The sequence below is a fragment of the Panthera uncia genome, unplaced genomic scaffold, assembly GCF_023721935.1.
Source record: "Panthera uncia isolate 11264 unplaced genomic scaffold, Puncia_PCG_1.0 HiC_scaffold_255, whole genome shotgun sequence".
In the NCBI taxonomy this organism is placed as follows: domain Eukaryota; kingdom Metazoa; phylum Chordata; class Mammalia; order Carnivora; family Felidae; genus Panthera; species Panthera uncia.
This window is the reverse complement of record NW_026059290.1, coordinates 56579-74483: the sequence shown is the minus strand read 5'-3', so window position 1 is coordinate 74483 and position 17905 is coordinate 56579. Positions and strand designations below refer to the sequence as shown.

General features: G+C 50.2%; 1 protein-coding gene across 1 annotated transcript in view; it reads left to right on the top strand.

Moving 5' to 3' along the window:
* The first annotated feature begins 895 nt into the window (after window positions 1-895).
* LOC125917833 (cholesterol 24-hydroxylase) overlaps window positions 896-17905 on the top strand; it is a 32743-nt gene continuing 15733 nt past the window's right edge. The window contains exons 1-5 of the mRNA XM_049623928.1: window positions 896-1228; window positions 8333-8413; window positions 8956-9037; window positions 15130-15203; window positions 15681-15767. Of these exons, the coding sequence (XP_049479885.1) occupies window positions 1107-1228; window positions 8333-8413; window positions 8956-9037; window positions 15130-15203; window positions 15681-15767 (446 nt within the window). The 5' untranslated portion in view covers window positions 896-1106. The remainder of the gene's footprint in view (window positions 1229-8332; window positions 8414-8955; window positions 9038-15129; window positions 15204-15680; window positions 15768-17905) is intronic.

Here is a 17905-nt window from a genome sequence, read left to right as displayed (position 1 = left end):
CGGCCCTTCCCATCCCCTGCTCCCACTCTGGGTGCCCCCCCCCCCCCGCCAGCGTAGAAATGAGACCTAACAGCGCAAAACTGGCTGCATTTGTGTCACCCAGACGGGTGAAGACAAGTTGGTTACGTAAACGGGAGGGAAGTTTCGGTTATTACTTCAGAAATACCCTTTGGCTACGGCGGGCACATTTCTCGCTTTCCCTCGAGGGGCCACCTTGCGCACCTAGACTTTCACGCACTCCAACTCGGGCTCCTTCGGACTGGGGTCAGCGCCTCCGACTTGGCTTTTCCTGGAGGCGCCAAGACGCAGGGAGAGCAGACTCTGGTCCAGCTTTGCGCTCTTCAGTCGCTGACACAGCTTCCCCGTGTCCCCGGGGTCCTCGCCACCTGCCCCGTGGCCCCGCGAGGAGACCAGGGACGCTAGGCGTGGACCCGCCAGGCAGGCGGAGCCAGCTTGTGGGGGTTGGGGGTTCCAGAGAGAGGTTTTGGGAACAGTCGGCGCAATACGGACGTTTGGAGTCTGGGATGGGGTTCCCAGGGAGGTTTCAGGGAGAAGGAAAGGGGCCTAGGACCGCGCGCAGAGAACGCGTTTATTTGCAGGCGCCCTAGGGGACGGAAACAGCCAGCTGGACCTTGCTCTGCCGCCGGGGCAGGAAGCGCGGAGGAAACGGGGTTGCCAAGGACAACGCGTTCTGGGCGGAGCTGCTGCTAGGATAGAGCTTGAGGAGCTGGGGGCGGGGCCTGGGGAGGAGGGGGGGAGGGCGGAGCGTGGGGGGACTGAGCCAGAAGCGGCATTGTGATTGGAGAAGATCTCATGTTCTGGGCGGGGCCTGAGCGCGGGGGGGGCGGTGTTGAGGTTGGGGCGGAGCTAGGGGCGGGGCGGGGGCGGGCGCCGAGAGCTGGAGCGGGTGGCGGAGACGTGGTTGGCCGGGACGGAGAGCCCTGGGAGGGGTCGAGCCGGCAGGGGCGGAGCCGAGAGGGAGTGGGCGGTGCTGGGTCGCGCCGGGCCTGGGGCCGAGGCGGCGCGGCGCTGACAGCTGAGTCGGCTCGCGGCCTCCCGCCCCCTCGGTGCCCGGCCCCGACCCAGGCCTGGCCTGCCCGGGAGCCATGAGCCCCGGGCTGCTGCTGCTGCTCGGCAGCGCCGTCCTGGTTGCCTTCGGCCTCTTCTGCACCTTCGTGCACCGCGCTCGCAGCCGCTACGAGCACATCCCCGGGCCGCCGAGGCCCAGGTGAGCGGGGGGTGGGGGCGGGGGCCTGGATGGGGCGCTCGAATGGGGGGCCGGGGGGCCGCGTCCAAGCCGGCGTCGGGGCCGGGGGTCCAGCCTCGCCGTTGCGCGTGGCCGCTTGGAGACGGCGGCCGGGAGAGGGGCGCTAACTATTCTTAGTAACAAATTACTCACAGCCGCAGCAGCTGGTCCGCGCCCACCGCGCTCTGCTGGGCCCCACAAACGTGATGGCAGCGACAACCCTGTTAGGTAGGCGCTATTGTTACCCCATCGTTCAGACGAGGAGACTGAGGCGCGCAGAGGCAAAGTCATCTGCCCAAGGTCACACAGTTGGTAAGCCTAGATTGAAACCCAGGTCAGCCTTGGCTCTAAAGTGAGCCCTCGTAACTTTGGGACTTTGAATGGGGTCACTCAACCTGAATTGGATCACGTTATACTTGGGTCACATTACCCTTGGTATTTCTGTCCTGGTACATGCTGTTTGCTTCTCCTTAGTACTTCCATTCCATCCTTGTCCCCCACCCCCACCCCAACATACCTCCTCCCACCAGAAGCTTACCTTTCTGAAGCCTAAATCAAATGTGTCATTCCTCTGCTCCAAAAGCTTCCCATCACTGTAGAAGGAAATCGAATTCTAAATTAAGTCCACTCTATGGCCTGCAAGGCCCCTGCTGAGCTCTTAGAACCCACTCTGTACTGTTCTCATCCCCCCCTTTGCTTGCTCACTGCTGCCCCCAGTCTTTCTGCAACCCCCCTCCTGCAGCTGATTTCTCCTCCAGGGTCTTGCTGGAGACCATCCACCACCCTGTGTAAAGCCCACCTAGCCCCGAACTTCTTATGCGGCCATCTCCCCCGAAGTTGCCTTCTGTTCACTTGTTGACTGTCTGCTCACCTGTTGACTGTGTCTGTCTCCCCCCTTTAGAATGTGAGCCCTAGGAGGGCAGGGTACTGTGTGTTCCCTTGTGTATGCCCGGCTCCTGGCACTTTGCAGATGCTCAATAAATACTTGCTGAATGAATGAACAATGGTATTAGATACACTTTTTAAAACCTCAAGACATGAACATTCTGGAAGGTGTCCACCTCCAGCACAAGCCAGATGACCTGGCATTAGAAGCCCGAATTCCTGTTTGGTGGGTTCGGGAAAGATCTCTATGGCTGGTGACACAGGGAAGCGATATTTCTCCCTGCTGGCTGGCTGTCTTTCCGGGTGCCCTCACCCACCTCTGGTTCTTCCTTTTCCCATGCTTAGCAGCTCTGTCTTCCAAGCCACCCAGATGCTTCTTCCCCTCACCTTCCAGATGTGGCTCGAATGCTAACTCCTCAGGGAGGTCCCACCTGCTTCCATGCCCGAATATATTATGTTCACTTTGTAAACTCTATGTCATTGGAACTATGACATTGGAATAGTTGTTGGGCAACTATTTGTGCAACCTCTTGTTAAGTGTCTGTCTCTCCCATAAGCCCGTGTCTGTCTTGTTCACTGCCATGTCCCTGACACCTTAGCACAGCAGCAACTGGTACATGCATATGGATACTCGGTGAACAGTGAGTCAAAGTGGTTGGTGGAAATCACCTACAAGTCCTGTTAGGGACGCTGTCACCCTTTCAAGTTTTCCCAGTCGGCCATCGACAGCTTGGGATTGAATGAGCTTTGTGTTTGTTCCGCTGGGTCTCGTGATGATTTGGTCTTCACGTAAACCCCAGTGCTTCAAGCACTGCAGACCTGGTCTGGTCTCTTTGTCTTGAGAAGGCAGAACTGAAATCACGCCCCTCTCTGCCCCTCTCCCATATATTTTTTCTTAATTGCGTTTTCAAAATAAAACTGTGCCCTAAAATTTACCCCTTTAAAGTGTACAATCAGTACTTTTGGGGATAGTGACAGAGTTGTGCAGTCTTAACCACTGGTTCCGGAACATTTTTATCACCCCAGATAGAGACCCAATACCCCTTAGGTGTCACTCCTCACCTCCCCCCACTCCTCACCCCCACCTCCAACCCCAGGCAACCACGAATCTGTTTTCTGTCTCCAGATTTGCCTGTTCTGGACATTTCATATAAATGGAATCGTACGATATGTGGCCTTTTGTGTCTGCCTTCTTTCATTTAGCACAATGTTTTCAAGGTTTATCCATGTAGTAGCCCGTGTCCGTATTTCTCTCCTTTTTATGCCTGAATTCTCCCCTGAATCCTACACTGCAGAATCTACGTGTGACCTACAGGTGCCTGTGGGTGGGTGGAGGAGTAGGAGGAGGTTAATTACATAATATTTAATTATGTAATTATAGTTGGGCTCTTTATTCTGAGGAGGTGAACTGAATGATACATATGCAGAAAGATTTTGGATTAACAGTTGTCTGGTGGTCACATCTAAGAGTGCACTAAATGAGAGTTCTGGAACCCTTTCTGGCACAGATCAGATGCTTTTGAATTCAGCGCCTGGATCCTCAAACCATGACCGGCAACACCATGGTTGGCCGAGAAGGGTACATGTCGAGTCTCTGGTGGTAACATTTGCCCCTTGGTGCTTCTAGGCTTTGCCAGCTTTCAGGCAAGGATCCCTCTGCCTTCCAAGGGGCAGCTGCTATGCTTCCCCACCCCCCACCCATCCGCCTCCTTATTCGGCAGGAGTCACCAGGCTGCCCTCTCCTCCAGGATGCCCTCCCGGAGTTCCCCACAGACAACATCCTACTGCAACCATCCGTGTAACAGCCGAAAACTCCGACCCCACGTTCAGATCCCACACAGACACTTGTGGCTTCTTCATTTCTCTGTTGCTGTTCCCAACTTTCCCATCAACCCCCCGCGCTCCTGGTAGCGTGGGATGAATGTAAACTTGGCAACAAAAAGTCTCGCCCTTCCAGGTTTTCTTTATTTTAGAACGGGTTTTCCAGTATGACTCCTGGCTGGCATGGGTTTCCTCCTCTGCTCCCTACTTGCCAAGTTGCCAGAGGTGAGGTCTGTTCAATAAATTGCCCCATGGTTCCTGGCGATGGTGGAGACCCCTTGCCGGCTCTGTCGGGCAGTGCATCCAATTGGAGCCATCGTCGCCCCATTCCACTGGCGCGAGGCAGCCATGGCCCGTCACCCTCACTCCCGGCAGTGGCCCCCATCCGCACCCCAAGCTGTCATGTGGCTCCCTTCATCCCTGTGGCTGGCCTCACCGTGGGCTGTCCAGATGACCTCTTCTCCCTTATTATCCAAGACGTTCTCTGTCCTCAGGGAACCTTGATTCCCACTGTGCCAACCGCAGCATTATAGGAAAGGGCATGTGCCAGGGACCGGGCAGGGGAGGGGGGTTTTCACCCTCCTCTCTCTCCCTGGACTGCTCTGTCTTACCGCGTCTACCGACAGGGACATGCCAGGTGGACTTCTCTCAGCCCCCCACCCCAGTCGCAGCATTCCACCATCCCCCAATTCTACCATCCCCTACCTGTTTGTTTCCAACGCCCGGTCTTCCGGCTCTGCCTTTCCCTCCCCGGTGTCCCCCTGCAGGAACGGGAAGGAGTGGGTTTTAGTCCCCTTTCTTGCCGGGCACTGGGAACCTCACGCCTCTCTGTCGCCTTGGCCTTCTTGAGGTGTCACTCACCTTCTTCCCCAAGTGGCATTGGGCCCCAGCGTTGAAGGCGGAAGCTCTCAGGCAGGCCTGGTGGGGTGGAGAGGGTCTATCACTCAGGTGTTCAAAACAGAACATCCTCCCCAAGTGCACAGCTACGGCAGTGGCCACGGTTACTAGGTTATTCTGGAAACACAGCCAGGCGCTCGTGATGTCCACAGGCCATCTTTCTGCAGGTGGGGCATTGTAAGTTCAAAGCCACTCACCCTGAGTGGGCCTCAGCTGCCGGGCGGCCACACTGCCCTCCTTCCTCCCGCATCTGCCCGCCCACTCTTGACGCGTTCTCGCTTCTCCTCAGGCCCCGCCACCTCCCCCTCTGTCCCCACTCTCAGGCTTGATTCCTACCTCCTACCTCCCTGGGTAAATGGAACAGCCTGAGAGAACTTCCTTCCGGGGCTCTGCCACCACAGCCTCCCCCTTCCCTGTACCGGGGCCCACACGCCCTTCCCACTGGGACCTAGGTGCTCCCGGCCAAGGAGAGCCGTCCTCTGGGTTCAGCGACCCTGCCCAGGGGCTCCTTCTCTCCCATGTCATCAGTTTTCCTTCTCTCCAGCATCATTCCCATTTTTATATAACATGTTGTAAAAGAACAACCACCCTTCTCTTCCCTTCTCATTCCCTCCAGCTGCCGCCCCCTTGTCTCTGCGCCCCCTCAACAGTCCCCCTGAGAAGCCTGTTTTGGGTCCCCATCCCTCCCTCCCCTCCTGTCTTGGGCCCAACACCCCATCGGGCTCTGGCACCCACCTCTCCCGAGCAGCCCACCCTGCTTTGACCAAAGTCCCAGTGATCTCCCTGTAGCTACACACACACACACACACACACACACACACACACACGGTGGCCCTTCAGTCCTCCGTCGTCTTGCCTGACCCTGGACAAGTCCCTCCCTTGTCCCCTTGGCCTGCTTTCTTCGCAGGCTGCCCGCTCCACTCCCCCTCGGCTCTCCTCTGGTGTCTTCTGTTCAGTCTCCCTGGCTGGTTGTCCCTTTGCTGCCTGGCTCAGTCCTCGGGTCCCTTCTCTGTCTACACTCACCCCCTTGTGGTCTAATCCAGCTGCTGGGCTGTAAGGGCTGCCTCTCAGCTGAGGACTGTCACATTTACATCTCTGGCCTTGGCTCCAAGCATTTCCTCACACCCCGCCCTTGGTGCTTTCCTCTGCAAACCTGCCAGGTTCAAAGCCGGATTTAGTCTGCTTGTCTCAGGTTGGTTCCCAGACATTGATCCTGAGGAAAGAATTGAAACGGGGGCCCCTGGGTGGCTCAGTCGGTTGAGCGTCCGACTTTGACTCGGGTCATGATCTCGCGGTTCGTGGGTTCGAGCCCCATGTGGGGCTCTGCACTGATGCCTGCTTGGGATTCTGTCTTTCCCTCTCTCTCTGCCCCTCCCCGGCTCATGCTCTGTCTTTCTCGCTCTAAAAAAAAAAGAGAGAAAAAACAAAGAAATGTAAGTGGTTTGGGGGGGTTGGGTGGTGATCCCTGTGGGAGTTGGGAATGCAGAGAGAGAGGAGGTCAATAAAAAAGGCCAATAAAGCAAATTACCTCTGGGGGGCCAGTGAGCTGCAACCCCCTGGGGGAGCGCTGAGAGCCGACCCCACCAAGGTGCAGGGCACAAGGTCATTGGTGGGGGGCTGCTCTGAGGGTGTTGAGCTGGAACTCCTGGCCCGTCCTTCCTGCAGGCAGAGCCGGGAGCCCCAGGCAGTGTCTCCATGCTGCCCCCCAAAACCTTCCTGGCTGCATGGACGAGGGCAGAGGCGGGCACGATGCGGTCTGCTGCCCCGCAACCAGCCCCTCTTTGGTCCTTCCCACCTTAGGACACGGCAGCTCCACTCATCCTTCCAAGGATCAGGCCAGAAGCCTTGGGGCAGCCTGACACGACCCTCCCACCCTCGTCCACACCCCCAGCAAGTCTGCTTGGCTCCTCCTCCAACCTGCCCTGGGAACCCGGCTTCTCACTGGTCTGTGCCCTATGCCCTCCCCCAGCCCCTTGCTGGTGCCCCTGCCTCCACTCCTGCCTCCCACCCACCCAGCACAGCAGCTGTGAGAGGGAGCCATTGAAAACGCGTCAGACCCTGTCTCTGCTCTGCTCAAGACCCTCCGGTGGCCCTCTGCTTTTCAAGGTCAGAGCAGTGTTGACACCAGCCCGCAAGGCCCTTGGCGATCTGCCCCCTCCCTTGGTGACCCCATCCTGTACCACATCTCCCTCACTCTACTCCAGCCACAACACCCTCTCACTGTTCCTTGAACTTACCACGCACATTCCTACCTTAGGATCTTTGCACCTGCTATCTCCTTTGCTGGAATGCTCTTCCCCCAGGTACCTGGGTAGGCTAGTCCTTCATTTATTGCAGCTCACATTTACCTTCTTTTTTTATAAAAAAATTTTTTTCGTGTTTATTCAATTTTTGAGAGAGAGAGAGAGAGAGAGAGAGCATGCAAGTTGGGGAGGGGCAGAGAGAAAGGGAGACAGAATCTGAAGCAGGCTCCAGGCTCTGAGCTGTCAGCACAGAGCCCGACGTGGTGCTCGAACCCACGAACCGCGAGATCATAACCTGAGTGGGATGCTTAACTGACTGAGCCACCCAAGCGTCCCATGTTACCTTCTTAAAGGGCCATTCCCGACCTGCCTGTAGAAAATGGCACCACCTACTCCTATCCCCAGCTCTGATTACCTCCCCATCTGATTTTTCCATCACTCTCCTTCTTTTCTTTTCTTTTCTTTTCTTTTCTTTGCTTTTCTTTTCTTTTCTTTTCTTTCCTTCTCCTTCTCCTTCTTCTTCTCCTTCTCCTTCTCCTTCTTCTTCTTCTTCTTTGTTAATTCACTCTCTATCTCCAGTCGGGTGAGTTCCCCGACTCAGAAAGCCCCACCTGTAGTTTCTGTCACCCGTTCTGGATGGGGTCGTGAGTGAGCTTGACTGGAATAAGCCGTGCAGGAGACAGGAAGCACCTGTCAAACGTGCCACCAGGTGACGCCAGATAGACTCGTTGACATTCTGTTGATCACCCACCCACGGCGGACTTAGCGTGACCAAACCATCCCCTGGTGAGAAGGACCGCGGGATGCCTTGGTGCCAGCCGCGCAGCCGTGGACAGGTGACCACCTCTCCAGCCTCAGCTGCCCTATCTGTAAGCCAGGTTAACAATAGACCTACCTCCAGGCAGTGGGGGGAGGACAGATGGAATGAGGCCCAGCATGGCGCCCAGCATGTACGTAGTCAGTGTTCAGGGGATGTCTCCAGGTAATTCGGCACAGCACTATGGGACCCTTTCCACACGCCAGCCCCTCCCCTCCACACCAGGGAACCCGCCAGACCTGTATTTGCATCCTGCCTGCATTCTTACACTGGGTGCCCTGAGCCAGTGCCGTGCCTCCTCGGGCCTCAGCCGTCCCATCTGCAAAGTGGGCCTAATAAGGCCGCCCTCACAGGGTCCTGTGGGGAAGGGAGCACTCTTTAATGGTGACTTCGGGTGATCTTAATGTTTCCTGTTTCTTCTAGTTTCCTTCTAGGACACCTCCCCTACTTTTGGAAAAAGGATGAGGTTTGTGGCCGCATGCTCCAAGATGTGTTTTTGGATTGGTGGGTCCTAATTGTCATTTGTTGCCCTTACTCCAGCCCAGGTCCCTCATGGGGCAGCCCCACCCCTTCCCCAGGCCAGCACACACACTCCCGCCTCCCCGGCCAGGTCACTCCCACCCCCGAAGTCCCTCCCCTGAGCGGGGAGGCAGAGGAGGCTGGTTCAGAAGGCAACCTCTGCCTTTGGCAGCTGTGTGACCTGAGACCGGACATCAGAAACTCTGAGCCTCAGTGTCCCTGTCTGTAAGCTGGGTGGGGGGCGTGACTCAATAACAGTCCTTGTACGTGGTGGTGCTTCGCACTCTCCAAAGCATTTCAAAGACACGCTATCGCTTGATTCCCAGCAAAATCTTTTGGGTCAAAGGAGGAGCGTAGCAACCCTATTTCATGGGTTTGAAAACTGAGACCCAGTGGGGGATGTGGCTCGGCAGTGAGTCCGTGTTAAGCCCCTCCTGGGATGGGACACCCTGACCCTCCCGCTGGGTGGTGATGATATTCACATCTCCGGTCGTTGACAGCCTCCTTTGGGTCATTTTGGTTTCCAGGGCTAAGAAGTACGGACCCGTCGTGCGGGTCAACGTCTTCCACAAAACCTCAGTCATCGTCACGAGCCCCGAGTCGGTCAAGGTAGGAAGCAGAGAAGTTTCTATGGGGAGAGCCCTTCCCTTCCCTTCCCTGGGTTGGGGGCACAAAACTCGACCCCAGAGGCTGTAAGAGAAATGTCCCAGAGTCACCAGCACTCGGGCTCATTTCCCAAGGATCCAAAAGTCAGTGGCATCTTTCTCTCTGAACACCCACCATTTGGGAGTTTTGCCCAAGTGATGTGCACACGTTTAGCTAGCTCACCCCTCTTAGCCTTGGTTCCTTCATCTTCGAGGTGGGATCATAACCCCTCTGTCTCAGGGCTACCATGAGATTTCAATATCAATTGATTCATTTAACAAATGTTTATATCAACACATATTTATTTAACAAGCAAAGGGGCAAAAGATACTTAAACAGGTACTTCTTTACTTCCCGATTATGAACCCATTTAATCCTCACGGGGGTAGAGACTGTTATCAGTCCCCATTTTAGAGATCAGGAAACTGACACGGTCAGCACTGATTGGTCTGGACTATGTGGAGGGCGGTGCCTGTGATCTGGGGACTAAGAATGGCCCTCAGATCGTTTACCTTGGACTTGGCTGACGTGGGCTCAAGTCTGGGCTCTGTCACCACTCTGGGCCTCAGTTTCCTCATCTGTAAAATAGGGATGATGCCTCTTACAGGTGGCGAAATAGCATGTTTGAGCCATCTAGCCCATGCCTGGCACACAGCAGTTGCTCAATAAATGATGGTGCTCTTTTTCTCACAGTGGGTACTCAGCAGAGTGAGCCTTGGCATGACAGGGAGAAGATACAACTTAGGGTCCAGATCAGGAGAAAAGCCGAACAACCATGGTGTCTCTAAAAGGATGTAACACATACTTTTTTTGTAAAGCTTAATTTCAAGTGTAGACACAGTTTAAGATTTTTAGGGGCACCTGGGTCTCTCAGTCGGTTAAGCATCTGACTTGTGGGGTCACAATCTCACAGTTTGTGGGTTCGAGCCCCACGTCAGGCTCTGTGCTGACAGCTCGGAGCCTAGAACCTGTTTTGGATTCTGTGGCTCCCTCTCTCTCTGCCCCTCTCCTGCTCTCTCTCTCTCTCTCTCCAAAATAATAAATAAACATTAAAAAAATTTTTTAAGATTTTTAAAGCATGCTACCAAAAGCCATACACAAAGACCTTCATGACGCTCAATGAGAAAAGTTGAACAATATATATTAAAATGATGCATTGCATGGATTAATTTTCAAGTGTTAAACCAACCTTGCATTCCAGCTCTCATGATACAATTTGCTCATCTTCTGCTAAGAGTTTTTGTTTTTATACTTGTCTGGTTTGGGGATCAGATTAATAGGCTTCACAAGATGAGTTGGGAAATGTCCCCTCTCCTCTATTTTCTGAAGGAGTTTCTATGGGGTGGTGTTATTCCTTCCTTTAATGTTTAATAGGATTCACCAGTGAAGCCATCTGGGCCTGGCATTTTCTTTGATGGAAGTGCTTTTTGTTTTGTTTTAATTACTCAATGTATTTAATTGATTTATGGCCATTCAGAGTTGCTATTTTTCTTGGGTTTGGTAATTTATGTCTTTCTGTATGTATGTATGTATGTATGTATGTATGTATTTATTTATTTAGAGACAGAGACAGCTCAAGTTGGGGAGGGACAGAGAGAGAGGGAGAGAGAGAGAATCCCAGACAGGTTCTGTGATGTCAGTGCAAAGCCAGATGAGGGGCTTAAACCCACAAAGCTGTGAGATCATGGCCTGAGCCGAACCCATCCAGGCGCCCCTATAATTTGTGTCTTTCAAGGAATTTGCCCATTTCATCTAATTAAAATTGTTGGTATCAAGTTGTCCATAATATTTATTGATTTCCTTTTTCATGTCTCCTGGATCTGTGGTGATATCCCTTCTTTCATTCCTGCAAATAATTTGGGCTTTCTTTTATTTTCTTAATCAAGCTAGCAAAAGGTTTATCAATTTTATTTATCTTTTCAAAGAACCAGATTTTGGGTTTATTGCAATTCTCCATTGTTTGTCCATTTTCTACTTTATTGATTTCTGCTCTTTATTATTTCCTTCCTCTATTCGTTTAGGGTTTAATTTATTCTTGTTCAAATTTTTAAGGTGGGAGTTTAGAAAATTGATTTTAGACCTGTTTCTTTTCTAATATAAGCATTTAAATCTATACATTTCCTTGTAAATACTACTTTAGGGACAAATGTACCACACATTTCAATATGTCGTGCTTCTTTTTTCATTCAGTTCAAAATATTTTCTAACTTCCCTTGTGATTTCTTTTTTGAATCAGGGACTATTTATATGCATATTGTTCACTTTCTAAATATTATGGTATTTACAAATATCTTTCTGTTATTGATTTCTAATTTCATTCTGTAAGGGCAGATGAAATACTTTTCATGATTTCAATCCACATAAAAAAAATGAAGCTTGGGGGTGCCTGGGTGGCTCAGTTGGTTAAGCGGCCAACTTCGGCTCAGGTCATGATCTCGCGGTCCGTGAGTTCGAGCCCCGCGTCGGGCTCTGTGCTGACAGCTCAGAGCCTGGAGCCTGCTTCAGATTCTGTGTCTCCCTCTCTCTGACCCTCCCCTGTTCATGCCCTGTCTCTCCCTGTCTCAAAAATAAAATAAAACGTTAAAAAAATTAAAAAAAAAATTGAAGCTTGTTTGATGACCTAGCACATGGTCTATCTTGGTGAATGTCCATGAGTACTTCAAAAGAATGAATATTCTGTAGTTGTTGAATGGAATATTTCAGAAATGTCAACTAGATCAAGTTGGCTGATAGTGTTATTCGAATCTTTTAAGTCCTCACTAATTTTCTGCATACTTGTTCTAGCAATTATTTTGAGAGGAATGTCGAACTCTCCAACCACAATCATGGGTTTTTCTATTTCTACTTTAGGTTGTACCGATTTTGCTTCATGTATTTTGAAGTTCTGTTATTAGGTGTGTGCACACTTAGGATTAATATGTCTTTGTGATGAATTGTGTGATTTATTTTTAGAAATGTCCCCTTTATCCTTGGTAATATTCCATTTCCTGAAGGATATTTTGTCTGGTGTTAATATAGCCACTCCAGCTATCTTCTGCTTAGTGTTGCTTGGTATATCTTTTTACCATCCTTTTACTTTTAACCTATCTGGGTTTTTAGATTTAAAGTGGGTTTCCTATAGACAGCATATAGTCTGGTCTGGTTGCTTTATACTGTCTGACAATCTCTGCCTTTTAACTGGAGTGCTTAGGTCATTTACGTTGAATGTAATTATTGATACGGTTGGGTTTAAATCTACCACGTGGCTGTTTTTCCTCTGTCCTGTTGTTCGTTCCCCTCTCTGCCTTTCCTGCCTTCTTTTGGATTGAGTATGTTTTAGTATTCCACTTTATCTCCACTATTTGATTATTGGCTCTCTTTCTTTCTCTCTTAGTGGTTGTCCTAGGGTTTATAGTATAATCTTCAACTTATATCAATCTACTATTTTATCTCTGTCTGCTTTTAAGGTTTTCTCCTTATCACTGGTTTCAGAAATTTGATTATGATCTGCCTTTATGTACTTTTTCTTGTTGTTAATTCTATGTAGGAGTCTTTGCACTTCCTGGATATGTGGGTTCCTTGACCACATTTGCAATACTTATAATAAATGTGTTAAAGTTCTTTTCTGCAAATTCCGTCATCTCTATTATTTCTGAGCCTGGTTATAGGTAGATCTTTCTGCTCTTTGACGTGTCTAGTGATTTTATGTTGGCCCCTGGACATTGTGAATTGTACACTGTTGAGTTCTCAGTTTTGTTTTATTCCTTTAAAGAGTGCTGGAATTCATTCTGGCAGATGGTAAAGTTATTTGTGTAGATCAGTCTGATCCTTTCCAGGTTTGCTTTGAGGCTTTTGTAGGGTTGATTTAGGGTCGGCCTTTACTCTAGAGCTAGTTTAGCCTCACTACCAAGGAGTGACTCTTCTGGGGGCCGCTAATAAAGGGCTTATGTCTGAAGTTTACCTCTGGCCGGTGGGAACTTGAAGAGTTCTTGGGCTGTGTAAGCTCTGAGAACTGTTCAGCCTGTAGTTACTCGGTAATTCTCCTTGTCCCAAAAGTTGTTTTTAACTCAGCCTTGTGTCCACGGTGCATGTACACAGGCTGGTATTCATCCGAAGATATAGGGGATCCCTATGCAGATTTCTGCACAGGAGCTCTTTCTCTACATGGCTCCCTCCCCTCAGGTCCTCTGCCATACAAGTTCTAGCCTCCTTTTGTATGTCTGGACTCTGATCTGTCTCATCAAATTGGAAAGCCTATGGGGCTATATTTGAGTTTCATCTTTTAGTGCCTTTATCCTGAAATTGCAGAAAGCTAGAGTAATCTTCGGTCATAGGTCTCATATCTTTTTTTTTTTTCCTTTTCCTTCTTTTAGGATTCACAATCCTGCACTTCCTGTTGCTCAGTGTCTGAAAACAGACATTTCATGCATTATGCCTATTTTTCTGATTACTTATGGCAGGAGGATAAGTCCCCAGCAGTTATCCCTTAGTGGGCAGAAGTGTGCTGCCAGTGTGGACAGCAGAGAAGGTGCTGGGGGTGCCCCCATGCACTCCTCACATCCCAGAGCCCAGCTCACTGGGCCTTCAAAGGATCCCCAGCCCCAGGGACAACAGGCATGGGGACCCTTGACTTTGGGGGCACCTGATTAGAGCCTGTGTTGAGGCTGCTGTGCCTCAGTGTGGGGACTCCTCACTTTAGGTTGGGAGGGTTGGTCCAGACCTTGGACAATTTAGGAATGTTTGAGAGGGACCTGGGAGGTGGGTCTTTACTGCCATGGGGATGGGGCCTGCAGGCATGGGTAATGAGGAAAGTTCGTTTACAAATGACAGTGTTTGGGTGGGGGTGGGGTTCTCAGGATGTGGCTCATGCCCCAAGGTCAGCCATTTTGGGGGGTACCTTTTAGCTGAAAAATTAATATTAGATCCCTGAGCTAAGCTCCCAGATACCAGAAGCCCCTGGATTAATGTACAGTGGAGATACCATCTTCCTGGTTCCCAGTGCCCACAGGATGAAGCTCAGGGCGCCAGGAGGCAGGCCTCTGGGATTCAGCCCCCACTCATGCCCCTCCCTACCTCTCATTCTGCCTGAATGCAGCAAGTGGCCTGGGCTTCCCCTGCCTGGATCACAGCCTTCTCTTCCCTCTCTGCCATGGCAAATTGCTGGGATTCAAATCCTATTTCCACCATTCACCGTGTGTGTGACCTTGGGCTAGTTTTAAATCTCAGTTTCTCCATCATATGTAAGATGAGCATAAACACAGCACCCACATCTTAGGATTGACCGAGCACTAAATGAGCTACGGGTGCTGTTGTGCACCTGACATTTACGGGGCACATGCTGTGTGCCAGGCACTTTTCTCAGCACTTTTCACGTAGAACAAATTTACCCTTTGCAGCAACCTCCCCAGAGTAACTTGCCTGTGGTCATGAAGTGAGTCCAGGGCAAAGCCAAGATGGTGAGCCTGGATCCAAATTCAAGCCAGCTGACTCCACGGCCTGAGCTGTTAACCCCTGGGCTATGCTGGCTCAAGAGCTGTCAGCTAATGTTATTATTGCTACCATCCAGCTTGTGGCGAGGCAAGTTGGTCCTTCCTCCAGGAAGCCTTCCTTGGCTTCCATAGCTGGGTTGGCACTAACAACCCCTGAACCTGTGCCAAGTGTCTCTCCTGTGTCCCAGAAGCCCTCCCTCTGGGCTTCTCCCCTTCCCTATTCTGGTTTCAGAGCAGCACCTGCATTTTCTTGTTCTCACTGCTTTAGAAGGTGGTGCGGTACAAGATCTGTGCATGGGCATGGAAATGAGGACCCCCCACAACGCCACTCCAGCTGAGTGGCCACAGGAATATCACTTCACCCCTCTCTGCCCCACTTTCCTCACCCCCAAGCAAGATGCTATTGCTTGAAGACAGGCCTTCTGGAAGGTTAGGTGGGATTGCACGGAATGAGGTGTTCACACCACAGCTGGCACCCAGTCAGTGGTGATTGTTGGGGCGTGTTTCACAAGAGTCCAGAAAACTGCTGAATCCTTTGCTTCGTCTCATGGGTACATGAGCTCACGTTGGTTTTTGGGGGATGTTTAGAAGTTCCTGATGTCAACCAAGTACAACAAGGACTCCAAGATGTACCACGCAATCCAGACCGTGTTTGGTGAGAGGTAAGGCATGCGGAGGGGCTGGGGGAGAGGCCAGGAATGCCTCTGGCTGCAAGCAGACAGCCCATGGGGCCCAGGGCATTGGGTGTAGCATGAAGACCAAGGCCCTGGCTATCAGTCACACCACAGGTGCCCCATAAATGGTGGCTGCTGCTCTCGTCATTATCACCTCCCTTCTCCTCTTTCCCCTGTGGCTAGCAGGCGGGAGTGTGGGGGTTGCAAGGTTGGTGCACATGATCACCCCCATTTCTTTTGTATTTCTTTTATTTTTTATTTTTGGTAAAATTCACAAAATTCTTCATTTTAACCGCATTGGAGTTACACTTCAGTGGCATTTGGTCCATTCACAGTGTGGTGTAACCATCACCACTGTGTAGTTCCAGAATATTTCCATCATCCCCAAAGCTGACCCTGTCCCCGTCAAGCCATCGGTCCCCCTGTCCCTTCCTGTTTCTCACATCAAGCATTTGTCTCCCCCAGACTGTTTGGCCAAGGTTTGGTGTCAGAATGTGACTATGAGCGCTGGCACAAGCAACGCAGGGTCATGGACTTGGCCTTCAGCCGCAGGTGAGTGTATCCAAGATGGCGGGTCTTGGGAAGAGAGAGGTCTTCACCGGAGGGGGCCTCGCCCAGGCTGAAGGTAGAGGGGAGAGCCAGGTGGGCTGCTGGGGGGACAAGGGGCTAGCCATCAAGGGCTGAGTAACACTGATGCCTGGGGATGGGGTCTTTTTCCCCCCAAGAACTTCCCTGCTCAGACCTCATCACTCCTCCTCTGGCTTTTTATTTTCCTTATTAGCGTTCTCATTGTTAGTAACATTTCATTTTTTAAATAACTATTTATTTATTTATTTATTTATTTATTTTTGAGAGAGAGAGAGAGAGAGAGAGTATGATATGAGTGGGGGAGGGGCAGAGAGTGAGGGAGACAGAGGATCTGAAGTGGGCTCCCTGCTGACACAGCCCCCATATGGGCCTCAAACTCACAAACTGCAAGATCGTGACCTGAGCCAAAATCAGATGTTCAACTGACTGAGCCACACAGGTGCCCCTAAATAACTTTTATTGAGATCTGGCTTTTATAACATATATTTTACCTACTTATCCACAAAATGGAACAACCATCACCACAGTCAAATTTAGAACATGTTCATCACTCCAAAAAGCAGGCACTCCCCATTTCCCCTCAATGGGCTCAGCCCTGGGCAACCATTAATTTATTTTTCATTTCTATGGATTTTCGTATTCCAGACATTTCTTGTAAATGGACTCATACGACATTTCTTTTGTGTCTGGCTTCTCTCACTCAGAGAGAAGGTTTTCAAGGTTCATCTATGCTAAAGCCTCTTTCAGAACTTCACTTTTTAAATTGCCAAATGAAATTCCATTGTATGGACATACCACATTTTGCTTGTCTATTCATCAGTTGGTAGACATTTGCATGTTTCCAGTCTTGGCTGTTTCAAATAATGCTGCCATGAACATTTGTGTACAAGCTTTTGTGTAGATGTATGTTTTCACTTCTCTTGAGTGTGTACATACCTAGGGATGGGATTGCCAGGCCATAGGGGAACTCTGTGCTTAACATTTTGAGGAAGGTTATCTTTTAGTTGGATATAATTTCAAATTTACAGAAAAATTTCCAGAACAGTCTAAGCTACTTCTGTATATCTTTTACCCAGGTTCGCTTATTGTTTATTGTTTAAATCACCATTTGTTTTATCATTTCTTCTGGATGTGCATATATAAATATATAAACATATTTATCATTCTTTGTGTGTGTGTGTGTGTGTGTGTGTATAATTACATTTTTTTAATATAGTGTACTTTTAAAACCATTTGAGAGCAAGTTAGAGACATTGTGATCCCTTCCCTTAAATACTTATTTCCTAAAAATGTGGATATTATTTTGGATGTCAGTTATCAAAATGAGGAGATTTAACATGAATCCAATACAGTTATCTAATCTACAATCCGCATTCGAGTCTTGTCATTGTCCTTGTCATTATAGCTATTTTTTTCCTTGTCTGAGGTCCAACCCCGGATCACAGGTTACACTTAGTTCCCACATCTCATAAGCCTCCTTTGTTCTGGAACAGATCTTTGTCTTTCCCTGACTTCCCTGATTTTAAGATTACAGGTCAGTTTTGTAGAATGTCCATCAATTTTGTGTGTCTCAGGTTATACCTTTTTGGCAGGAATGGCACAGAACTGGTGTTGTGTCCTCAGGGCATCGTATTAGGAGACCTGCGTTGTTGACCTGCCTCATTGCAGGAGATGTTAACTTCACTCACTTGTCAGAGACAGCGTCCTCCAGGTTTTTCCACCATGAAGTTACTAGTTAGTGCATAATCTGTGGTTGACTATATCTGACTATATATACATAATCACGTAGACTTTCATCACAACCTCCCTGGCCTCCCTACCTCCTCCAATGCATCCACCTCACCACCCCTGGGGAGATCTTGCTAAAATTCACATCACTTTCCTATCTTGAAGCCTTCAAAGGCTCCCTATCACATGAAAGATGAAGGTCAGATTTCACCCACCCCCAGTCTGGCCTCCAGACCCCTCCAGCCTTTGTACCCTCTTTCCTCCATCTTTTGGGACATCTGGGCTCTTTCTGGCATCTCTGCCTATGTCCTTGCCTTTCTCTCTGCCTTGTGTGCTCCCCTGCAAAATTCCTGTGACTCCTTTGATACCCAGCT